A 12,304-nucleotide genomic window follows, 5' to 3' on the forward strand; every position below is an offset into this window, starting at 1 on the left:
AGTATCCTGGCAGACAGTCAGCATGGTTTTAGGAAAGGGAGATTGTCTGACCTGCTTGATTTTTTTTTTTTTTTTTTTGAGGATGCAACATCGACAATGGATAATTGTAAAGCATATGATATGATTTATTTAGATTTCCACAAAGCTTTTAACAAAGTCCTGCATAAAAGATTAATTCTCAAACTGAATGCAGTAGGGATTCAAAGAAATGCATGAACACGGATTAGGGAGTGGTTAACATGTAGAAAACAGACAGTACCACAGGGATCAGTATTAGGTCCTCTGTTATTCCTAATCTATGTTAATGACTTAGATTCTTAGTAGGCAAACTTGTTCAATTTGCAGGTGACACAAAAATAGGAGGAGTGGCAAACACCGTTGCAGCAGCAAAGGTCATTCAAAATTATCTAGACAGCATTCAGAACTGGGCACACACACTGCAAATGGCATTTAGAGAAAATAGAGAAAAATGTAAGGTACTGCATGCAGGCAATAAAAAATGTGCATTATAAATATTATATGGGAGATAATGAAATTGAAGAAGGAATCTATGAAAAAGCCCTAGGAGTTTATGTTGACTCAGAAATGTTCATCTAGACAATGTGGGGAAGCTATAAAAAAGGCCAACAAGATGCTTGGATATATACTGAAAAGTGTTGAATTTAAATCAAGGGAAGTAATGTTAAAACTTTACAATGCATTAGTAAGACCTCATCTAGAATATTGTGTTCAGTTCTGGTCACCTCACTACAAAAAGGATATTGCTGCTCCTAGAAAGAGAGCAAAGAAGAGCGACCAGATTGTCCCCGGTTTAGGCATGTGATATACAGACAGGATTAAGAACAAACTTTCTTATGTTCCTTATTGCCATACTGTAAATAGAAAGATTTACTCCTTTAGTACCTCAAGGCTAGGCGTTTAGTACTTTATCAAAACAGCCTCACTAATATATATAAATTGTAGGATCTCTCTAACTTTTTACTTTCTTTGCTAAATGCTAATACAGCATATATAAAATAAATGTAAACACGATCTCAATTGCTGCAGTTAGTGTTAGATCCTTTGAATGTGAATGCCTGCTACTTTTCTCACTAATGTTCCTCTGATTTAAATTGTATGTAATGTATTTAGGTATATTTCGTATGTCATTTCATATAGTGCAGTGGGTGTAAGCCTACTTCTTGAATGTGGGTTTGAGCTGAAACAGTTCGCTCTGAATTGGCTTCTCGTTTTAGCAGCAGTCCGTTTTGATGAAGAGCACATCTGAGCTCTGCAAAGAATACACTGTACATTGAGTGTATTGTTAAAGTCAATTGCATTGGCATTAAGACTGCAGTTGCTGTAAACTCAAAAAATGTCAAACTCCTAGACTTTCTGTCGCCAGACACGGTTGCGTCATTAGCTCAACTCGTCACTGCTCAGGGAATCAAACCGTGTTCATCCGCAAGAAAGGAAACACTCCAGTCCTAACAAAATAATAAAATAAAATAAAATCAATAGACCTAAATGCGCTCTTATCAGAGGTTGCACGAATGCGTGGTGAATTTAGTGTAACAGCTCGCTTTTAAGGGGTGAACAAGTGCCTGCAACTTGTACCATGTATCTTATCTTTCTCTGTAAACATAAGATATGTAAACACTGTATATATATATATATATATATATATATATATATATATATATATATATATATATATATATATATATTATATATATATATATATATATATATATATATATATATATATATATATATATATATATATATATATATATATATAACATTTCACAGCATTGCCGTTGCAGTTCAATTCCCCAATTGGTATTTGACATACGTAAACTCGCTTGTTTTGTATTTGCCGGTTTTGTTGCTTACATGTTACAACGATCATTTTCAACTCATTTTAAATACATGACCTAACGCGCAAACAAATACTGCCTGCCTGCTGCTCACGGGCCGTCAATATGCACCAGTAACTCTATTGATTTGAGATCTCTTTATTTTTTTAGACAACCCCGTGGTTCAGTTTAAATTAACCCTTCAGCCTCTGCGCCAGAGATGCCACAGTTCAGTTTGAGAAGGACTTACAGCTGACGTTTTCATTCAATTTTAGTAATAAGCTTTATTCAGGCTCTCTTACCAGATCGTAATTAGCAAAGCCTCCTGTCCTATCATTTTAAGATCCACTTCTGTGGTTCAGTCAGACTGCCTGGGAAAGTTCCAGCTCTGCGGATGGATCCAGCATTGGTGCGCTGAGGCTCCAGCCTGACTGACGCCGGGGCAGTGCTGCTGCTAATATGTGTTCCACACCTCCAGGGCTCACAAACAGGGTAGAGCTGTACTGTACTGATAACTCCCACGAAACAACACACACGCTAACAAAAGGTATGAATACTGCTTTTTTCTGTGTTTTGCATCACTTCAAGTGCTTTGTAATTTATTATACAGGTGTTTTGTTTCTTTTATTTTGGACCAGGTAGCAATTAAAATGACAGTAAAGTTACAAAAATGTGTATCAATGTATTAATGTTTTTGTACATGAAATATCTAAAATGGGTATTAATATTATATATAGTTTTACAATTCATTAGTTTTTTTTTTTTTAATTTAATTTGTTTTAAAAATCACAATTTATGTTTTATTCAGGTAAATATTTTGTTTAATAATAAAAGGGGCGATCATGACTTCGATAGTCTACTAATTAGTTTAATTCACTTGTGTGCTTATTTTAGCAGAATCTACTGAAATGCGCCGTGCACACGCTATGTTGGGTAGTGTTTCATTTACCTGTCATGTTGACATTGGTTTCAAGGTGTTCTGCGGGAGCATTATATTGCTTGTTTGTTATGTTATGCCATTAAACAAGGTGTGCACTTTGGGTTAGCCATGAGAAGTCGTTGTTTACTGTAGGAATTGCCCATATGATAAACTGTTAAGGTAATTAGATAAATCTGAGTCAGGAGGAGACAGAGTGACGCCAGTTTTCTTTTTTGTGTGTGTGTGTGTGTGTGTGTGTGTGTGTGTGTGAGAGAGAGAGAGAGAGAGAGAGAGAGAGAGAGAGAGAGAGAGAGAGAGAGAGAGAGAGAGAGAGAGAGAGAGAGAACGAACTGAATAGAACAATCCCATTCCGTAGCATCATCATCATCATCATAGTAATATCCCACCATAGCATTTTTACTTCTGTACTTTATATTTCATTTAAAGAGCAGTTCTCCACATGTTACAAGCGTGTTATGTAAATACTGTAGTACATGCACGACGTGTGCTTTGGTGTACCGTATGTATGTTGTACTGTCGTCGCTGTACTGCTACTAGTAATTATAGATAATTGATAATGTATATCACCCTTTAAAAGTGCTTTAAAATATGGTAACATAATAAATACAGTTGTGTTCTTTTTAAGTGTTTAAAAATACTAATGTATGCGAAAGGGCATGTTTACTGAAGACGCGCAGTCTGTAGCACATTTACTAGACCGTCTAATGATGGTTTGCCTGTTATTTTAAGTTTTTTTTTTTAATTTATTTAAATAATTGCAATATGTGGAATAAGATTACAGTGTCATTGTCATAATAAAAAATATAGTTTGCACGACATTGCGTAATTTGATTGGGCTTACTGGTATTATTATTGTTGTTGTTGTTGTTGTTGTTATTAATGGACTAAAAATTGGCACACACGATCCTAGTATGGTTTTCTTTAAATGTTGTTCAAGGGAAGTTGCTACAATATAAAAACTTGGCGGCCAGGTTGGATGACATCATCAACTTACAAACTGGCTAATAACTCCTTGTAGAGTGCAGATTGGCCCATGGTTACTATGGAACACATATAGTAACCCATGCATGCATTCTGCACTAGTTGCTAAAGTGTTTGGTACTGGTACTGGTACAGGAAACCGTAAAGTTACTGGCAACTCTAGTTATTATTATTATTATTATTATTATTATTATTATTATTATTATTATATTATTATATTATTATTATTATTATTATTATTATTATTTATTGCTTAACTCTTGCTCAGGCAAAGTACAAACAGAATCTATTGTAAACTAATGTCAAAATACCAGCAGAAGTATGAAGATGAAATGAGGTGCAAGTCCAAGTAAAGTTATAAATTGTTTTGTACACACACATTTGTTTATCTAAATGCTTTTTAAGCACTGGGACAAAAGTATGTCACATATAGTACACATCACTCTGAAGTCATTCAGTACTTCTTGGGGAATATTACTGTTTAAAAAGAGGCAGTGAAGCACCATATCTGAGCAGTGGAATGGTCATCAGGGAGTGGTTGGAACGTCTCCCAGGAATTCTTGATAGGGGTAAGTCAGAAGATGGTAAGAGAACAAGACTGAATGATTGAGTCAACCACAGAGCTTTACATTATACTGCTGTAGATCCTTTAAATATAAAACCTCCTATGCACACTACCCAAACAATAGTATTATTGTCTCTGTTTATGTCCACACCTGTCATTATGGAGGCCAGTACACAGTTAAAGGCATGGGGGCATGATGGGGTCTTGTGACAGCTTGTATCTAGTATGCTGAAGTAGATCCTGGCTAGCTGATACACATGAAAACATAGGTCCTGGATGACTTTATAGTTTGTCTATGATCCTGTAATATCAGGCACTGATGTTGCCAAAGAGTCTTTGCCATAGGATGGCCACTGAGTTGCAGTGATGTTCTGCCACACTAGCAGTAACAGTGTAATGAAAATACTTTTAAAAACAAAATGCGGCTGTCACATGTAGCAGCCTCTAGTCACTATGTAGCAGCTCAGCATACCAGGATTCTTCTGCCAGTCTAATCCTGCTGAATAGTTTTCTATTGCTCAAAGCTTACACAGACTCACCTGTGTATAAAAATAATGTAATCCCTTCTAAAAGTTGAAGCCATATAGCTTGTACTTTGTGGCTAGAGTTCAGATGGGTTAAGGACTGAAGAGATTTGGATGGTAACCAAAAATTATACAGAGTTAGGACTTCCAGCTTGCTGTTGGATAAATAAAGTGTTTATTGGTCTTATTCATGGTTTCTTGGCAGTTTCTCTATTTTCTGCAGGCTGACTGTAGACGCCACACCTAAGGGTTCATAATAATGAATTTATGGTTTTAAATACAGAAACGATAATTAAAACATGACTGGGTAGTTCATGTTTGTATAACAGGCAAGTAGAGGTTTTATAATTGAATTGTGGAAAGTATACCTCAGTATGTGCAGTGAATCATAAAGTCTTAACAGCTATTTAAATTAGAATGTGTCAGAAGTTCAAGGGCGCAGTGTGCCTTAGATGCCAGGCATAAAGTAAAACATCTCTATGATCGATTACAAACAGCAGGCTGAACAAGGAAAGCATAAGAAAGGGCAATGCTTTGAAGAAAAGGAGACTATTAACATGTCCTGTTGCTGTGGTGTATCATGATAAAAGCATAACAAATTGTACCAAAATACAGTAAAAGAATTGTAAAGCACACCTATGCCTGGTTAACAATGGTAAATACATTTTGTATTGTAAACATATTAAACTTTTGGCATGGTCTGCTTTTATAAATTGCAACTTGGTATGGGTGTGAGCTTACAGAGTTAATTGATGCATCTTGTTTTTAGATTCACTGTATCATTTTCTGTTTTAGTCGTTGCATCATTGTGACCTGTGGCCCTAGTAAAGCTCTCAGAATCATGTCTAACTTCCAAGAACATCTAAAATGTTAGAGTGCCACCATTAACCTGCCCTTCTGCCTCTTTCCTTAGTGGATGAATGCAATGCATCAGTCAGAAATACCAAATAAAGCCACTGTTGAATTTATTACATCTAGAGAGAGTGTTGCAGGGGCACATGTTAATGGTTACACTTGGGTGAGCCAGATGTGGAAATTTAAAGCCACCAGGTTGTGTCTTTCTTATGCTTGCATTACAGTATATGGCTTCTGTGGATGCAGAGGATTGATAGTGGGATAATATTGAGTAATAAGTCAATTTGATGATATGCTTAAAATTTCCCAGGCCTAAAGGAACGGACTGATGTTTAAAAAAAAAAAAAAAAAACTGTTATTGGATTCTGCATGAAAAAAAGAGATCAATATTGAAACATGAGCCACCTTAACACTGGATTTATCATTGCAGGTCAACCTTTTCATTTGATGCTGACTGTGGTTCTTACTTTTCTGTTCCCACAGATGAAAGCAATACTATCTTGGCATCTGGCTGTGTAAGAACAACATTCACAGCGTGAATCTCAATTCTCCTTGCAGATACCAGAGCCTGAGTAGCACTGAACATATTTGCTTTAGTGTGGCAAGCTTCCAAATTCCACTGGAACCATACCCTGGATACAAGCAGCTAAGCAGGCCTTACAGGCAGCCTCAGCCAAAATTTATTTACCCCACCAGCCTCCTGATGCATGCCAGCACAGCCATCACTTCACTCTTCTCCTTCACAAGCCCGGCAGTGAAAAAGCTACTTGGCTGGAAACAAGGGGATGAGGAGGAGAAATGGGCAGAGAAAGCCGTTGATTCCCTGGTTAAGAAACTGAAGAAGAAAAAGGGAGCGATGGAAGACTTAGAAAGGGCCCTGAGCAGTCCGGGCCAGCCCAGTAAATGTGTGACAATCCCCCGGTCGCTGGACGGAAGGCTGCAGGTGTCACACAGGAAAGGCCTGCCCCATGTCATTTACTGCAGGGTGTGGAGGTGGCCTGATCTACAGTCTCACCACGAGCTGAAAGCCATGGAGTGCTGTGAGTTTCCTTTCGGAGCAAAGCAAAAGGACATCTGCATTAACCCCTATCATTACCGACGGGTTGAAACACCAGGTATGTATTGAATGCATGTAGCACAAGACATTGTCAATGAGTTTTTGATCTTTTGTTTTTGCATACACATATATGCACTGTTAAAATTAGCGCTGTGACAAATATTCTAATGTACATTGTTTTGATTATGAACTAATTTGGTGTAGTACCAGGTTAATTTTACTAGAGATATTTACTGCAGTGTTGTATTAATTATATATTTTCTCATTAACAGTGAAAAAATATACAAAAATGTATTTGAATTTTGAAAGAAATTACCCTCTTGAACTTTACTGCAGAACGAGCTTAACGAAGTTTAGTAGAATATAGTAAAACATGTCAAAGCAGGCTGTAGTCTGGTACAGCATGATACCATGTACATTTACAAACTCTACATTGCACAGATCAGCCTCAAAATGAAAGGGCAGTTTTGTGACTTGAGTTATCATGCCTATAGACCACTTCATCACATAAGACTGACTGCCATTGTTAAATGGGTTAGTATTACATTTTATGGCAAAAATATAAGGTTTGGTCTCAGTTGGGTTTTTTAAGATACATTTAAAAAGAAAATCAAAAGAGTACTCAAAATTAATTGATCGACAGTATACCAGTATATTCCTAATTGCCTTCTCATAATTTTATTTTATTTCCCTCTTGTACCAACTTTGTAAATTCTCACACCTTTGTTGTTTATTTTTACTTAATTGCTTTTCTTCTCTTTTTAAAGCAAAGTGTTTGTCATTTATTACTTTTCTTTTAGTAGTTCTAAATTCAGCTCTGTTGAGTGTTTAATAATTACGGATGAGAAATCAACGTGACCTCTAATTCTTGTTTCAGTATTGCCTCCTGTGTTGGTTCCACGACACAGCGAGTTCAACCCTCAACACAGCTTGCTGGCCAAGTTTCGCAATGCCTCTCTGCAGAGTGAACCGCTCATGCCACACAACGCAACCTACCCAGACTCCTTCCAGCAGCCACCCTGCAATGTTTTCTCATTGTCACCAAACAGGACTTTCAGACAGTCCCCCTGCACCATCAGTTATCCCAGCTCTCCTGGAAGCTCCACTGAGCCCGGGAGCCCATACCAGCTGACAGGTAGGAAACTGAATCACATACACTTGGCCATTTTAATACCATTTTAACCCTACACAGCTCTTGTTAATCTACTACAGCATTCTTACTTTTAGTCTGTTTTTAGCAAATATGACAAGTGATGTGCAAATTATATATATATATATATATATATATATATATATATATATATATATATATATATATATATAGTTACTCATATATATATATATATAGCCTACAGTAGTTAGAATCACAGTTACTCAGTGTACTAGCTAGTGCAATTATAGGGCATTGTATATCTTTTTGAAGCGTTCTGATAATGTTAAACATATGGTGAAATTCTGGCGGGGTGTTCTTGAGCTTAACAAACTACTTTATCTCGGACTAGCTTGTAAAATATGTATAGATTTTCTGCAAACTTAATACTAAATTAATGGAATTGTCAGTAGCATTCACGTAATACTAGCGTACAGTTGACACAGTTATTGAATTTTGCAGTTTCAGTTTTTCTAACAGGGTTTTCTAACCAGGTTGGGTTAGTTATGAGAGAACGAGGATGAGAAAGCTGCACTGGTTGCTGTAGTAGTGTGCAGGACTAATGGCTGATTTGTCTCGAAACAGCTGAGACCCCACCTCCTCCATACAGCATGGCAGAAGCAGTAACCAATGATGATGTGAAGCCCATGGACTCATCAAACCAAAATATGCTAATACTGTCGGCTCCACAAAGAGGTTCGTCTTTATCTTGAACTACTTAATAAAGCTGTTATTTAATCCCAAGCAGTAATGATTAGTTCTTGTAAGAGAAAAGAAACTTAGTGTGTGACATGACTATTAAACAATTAACTAGAGCACTGGACTTCAACTGAAAATGATAAACAAGTCAGAAAATGTTTCTTGGTGTTTGTGGATTAATGTAACGGTACCAGTCTAATATAAACACATACAAATTCCAGAACTTGCATTTATAAGAAACTACATTATCCACTAGGTGGCAGCTATGACTGTGGGGCTGATATAAAATTATAATTATAAATTATAATTAAAATATATATATATATATATATATATATATAATATATATATATATATATATATATATATATATATATATATATATATATATATATATATATATATATGCATGCCTTTAAAGAAAAAAAAAACACTGTGTATAAGCGATTCCTAAAATCCTGGAAGTACTTGAATGTTTCCCAAAAGATTCCTTACGTTTATAAAGTACAATGGTGCTGTAGTATGATGAAATGATTTACCTGAAGAAAATCAATATGATTGCTCTAAACATGATGTATATACATATTAACCACATGCATTGTTCCTGTTTGCTGTTTATCTGTGTCATACAGAACTGCGGCCTGTGTGTTATGAAGAGCCAGAGTACTGGTGCTCTGTTGCTTACTATGAACTAAACAACAGGGTAGGAGAGACCTACCACGCATCCTCTCGGAACATGCTTATTGATGGCTTCACAGATCCCTCAAACAAGACAAATCGGTTCTGTCTCGGGCTCCTGTCTAATGTCAATCGGAACTCTACTATCGAACACACCAGAAGACACATTGGGAAAGGTATGTGCAGAACTGCTCCCTGATGCATCTCTTCAGCAATGATGGAGGCTCCTGGATGTATGCCACCCTGTACTTTTCCTGTGTTGCATTCCTTGTGTGAGCAGTGTTAGAACGCAGTGGTGTTCAAGATACTGTATGTGACGACACCAGATTTTCAAGTTGTATACACTTTTCTCAGTTTCCAGTGTAAATCTGTTTTGTTTTTACATTTCAACTTAAATGTAATGCTCTGTTTTTCTGATGATTTCTTATGTTTTTGAAGTGAAGGTGTAAGAATGTGATTCACTTTTGTATGTCTTAGATCTTTATCAGTGGGAGAGTCACCCCACAAAAGTTGGAACGTTTAATAAATTAGGCCTAAAGTAGGCACCTTATTACATCTGCAGTTATATGTTAAACTTACCATATGTATTAATTTCCAAAATCATTGAGCTTTTTGAGTAGGATACCTTCAAAGTGACATCAACAGAGTTCTAACAGTGTGCGGTATAAGCCAATCTTTTGAAATGCTTTTCTTAGGTGTCCATCTGTATTATGTTGGTGGGGAGGTGTATGCGGAATGCTTGAGCGACAGCAGCATTTTTGTGCAGAGCCGCAACTGCAACTATCAGCACGGCTTTCATGCCACCACAGTGTGTAAAATCCCAAGTGGCTGCAGCCTCAAGATCTTCAACAACCAGCTGTTTGCTCAGCTTCTCGCCCAGTCTGTCAGCCATGGCTTTGAGGTAGTCTACGAGCTGACAAAAATGTGCACTATCAGGATGAGCTTTGTGAAGGTAAGAATGGCATTAGTACAAGACCCTTTGTATTCCTACAGAGACAATACTCTCTGAATGAATGTTTGATACATAACCCTTTCACTGCCCCATTGTCCTGGCCTTATTAATGATACAAACCACTCCATTTCAGACAGTGACTTTAAAGCTTCTGCACTGCTGTATTCAGGTGATTCTCCCAGTAAATTACCATTACAGATGGTGGCCAATAGTCTTTAACTATTTCAGTGCCACATTGTTTTAGTCTCTGGAACAAGACTACATGGCTAAAATATGGACAAGAACACAGACATTGGACTATTGAACAATGGTGAAAGGTGCTTTGGACTGTTGATGGATGGACAAAGACACCTGTGCCTTCTGTCAGTTCTGTTGTCAATTCAACCCTTTCTTTCTATTCCTTAAGGATATTATCACAATACTATCCTTAACCTGTTATTACAGCATACTTTAAATACACATATCTCTTTCAACCCTGGTGTGCAGTTTGTCTGGTAAAATATAGTGAAAGAAATGTATCCAAGGACAACATCACATAAGAAGTCAAATGAGAAACCTCTGAAAACCTAAAAAAAAAAAAAAAGAAAAGGAGAACCCCTGCTTGTATTTCTTGTTTTGTTAATTCAAGGGAAATGACCAGTACCTAAAAACTGAATTGTCAATGTATTTCCAGGGTTGGGGTGCAGAGTACCATCGCCAGGATGTCACTAGCACTCCCTGCTGGATCGAGATCCACTTGCATGGACCCCTGCAGTGGCTAGACAAAGTCCTGACTCAAATGGGGTCACCTGATAATGCCATCTCTTCAGTCTCTTAACATGCAGCACTGCACTCCTCTGTAATATGCTATTGCGGGCAGTGGCTTGTAGGACAATAACTAAACAATGTATATGTAGTCTTCTGTGAGAGGGTTAATTCCAGGTAATGTTTTCATGTTGATGTATTTTTTAATTTTATTTTGGTGTCTAGGACAGTTGTTTTTTGTAGTCTTGTGTGTTACTTTATAGAATAATGTACTTTTTTAATGCTGTATATGAAAATGTACATTTCCTGAGTATTTGATACTGTGATGTACATAACTCAACTATGCAATACATTGCTGTGAAGGTTTGTTTCATTTTACCATACCTGTTTTTTTAAACTTGTACATTTTTTTCATTGTTAACATGTTGCTATTGTTTCTGATTTTTGTTTAATATAATTTTTTGCCTGTCTTTAAAATATTGAATCTCTGTGTCTAAAATGTGTAATTCTCTTTTATTTCTAAAAAAAAAGATTTGCCTTTCCTATTTATAACATTTTTCCCTGACATGTTTTTAGCCTCTAGCCATATCAATTATACAGATCACATGCTTCGAGGTAGTGTCTTCATATACCACTTCATTTAGTGATTCTCTCTATCAAGTTCCTTAACAAGTGTCCAGTAAATTAACCATTTCACTCCCCCATTCTTTTAACCTCTGGCCATGTGATACACATCACGTTTTTTTTTTTTTCATCTATTCAGAGATGCTGTTCTTGTTGCATTATTCAACTGGGGATGGTTTTGGTAAAGCAATTAATAAAATCTAGTTGTAATTGATATCTTCCCAGTGAAATGTGCATTGCATCCATCTTTATACATTACTGCAAGCTGCTTTCCGTTCATAATGGGGATTTCTCGATTTGAAACCCCTACCTAACTACCTAGTGAGGCCTTATATGCAAGCACATCTTCAGAGGGTGTCAAGCCATTTCTTTTCAAAAGGTTCTGCTCCTGGTCTGTGCACTTCCTTAGCTAGAGGGAAGAATGAGCCGAAGCAGAGACTTTGCCATCAAGTACATGTTATTTCAGTAATATTATTTCAAATAGTAGGCATAGAGGTGAAGTTTCACGTGTCAAAGTATTAAACCCCCTCAGTGCAGTATTTATGGTCCCTAATCAGAACCTGTTCATTTCTGTAACATTAAAGTCAGGAACACTGTTTTCCCAGTTGCAAAAAAAGTGGCACTTATCAAGTAAAAGTTGAACTTGTGTCTACCTTGCGATGCCTTCTATCAGAACATGCTGGCAATAACATTTAAA

At 36.7% G+C, this 12,304-nt stretch overlaps 1 protein-coding gene across 2 annotated transcripts; it reads left to right on the plus strand.

The window, feature by feature from the left end:
* The first annotated feature begins 2,291 nt into the window (after nt 1–2,291).
* On the plus strand, nt 2,292–11,837 carry smad9 (SMAD family member 9). Of its 2 annotated transcripts, none has more exons than XM_041233163.1 (7): nt 2,292–2,385; nt 6,187–6,818; nt 7,638–7,895; nt 8,496–8,606; nt 9,242–9,463; nt 9,983–10,239; nt 10,913–11,837. In XM_041233163.1, exons 2-7 carry the CDS (start codon nt 6,407–6,409, stop codon nt 11,054–11,056), a joined length of 1,404 nt encoding a protein of 467 aa, XP_041089097.1. In that variant the 5' UTR covers nt 2,292–2,385; nt 6,187–6,406; the 3' UTR covers nt 11,057–11,837. The 2 variants fall into 2 exon arrangements, with proteins under 2 accessions (XP_041089097.1, XP_041089098.1); XM_041233164.1 differs by having other exon boundaries at nt 2,304–2,385; nt 6,262–6,818.
* Nucleotides 11,838–12,304: the final 467 nt, after the last annotated feature.

Source organism: Polyodon spathula, chromosome 30 (genome assembly GCF_017654505.1).
Source record: "Polyodon spathula isolate WHYD16114869_AA chromosome 30, ASM1765450v1, whole genome shotgun sequence".
Taxonomy (NCBI): Eukaryota; Metazoa; Chordata; class Actinopteri; order Acipenseriformes; family Polyodontidae; genus Polyodon; species Polyodon spathula.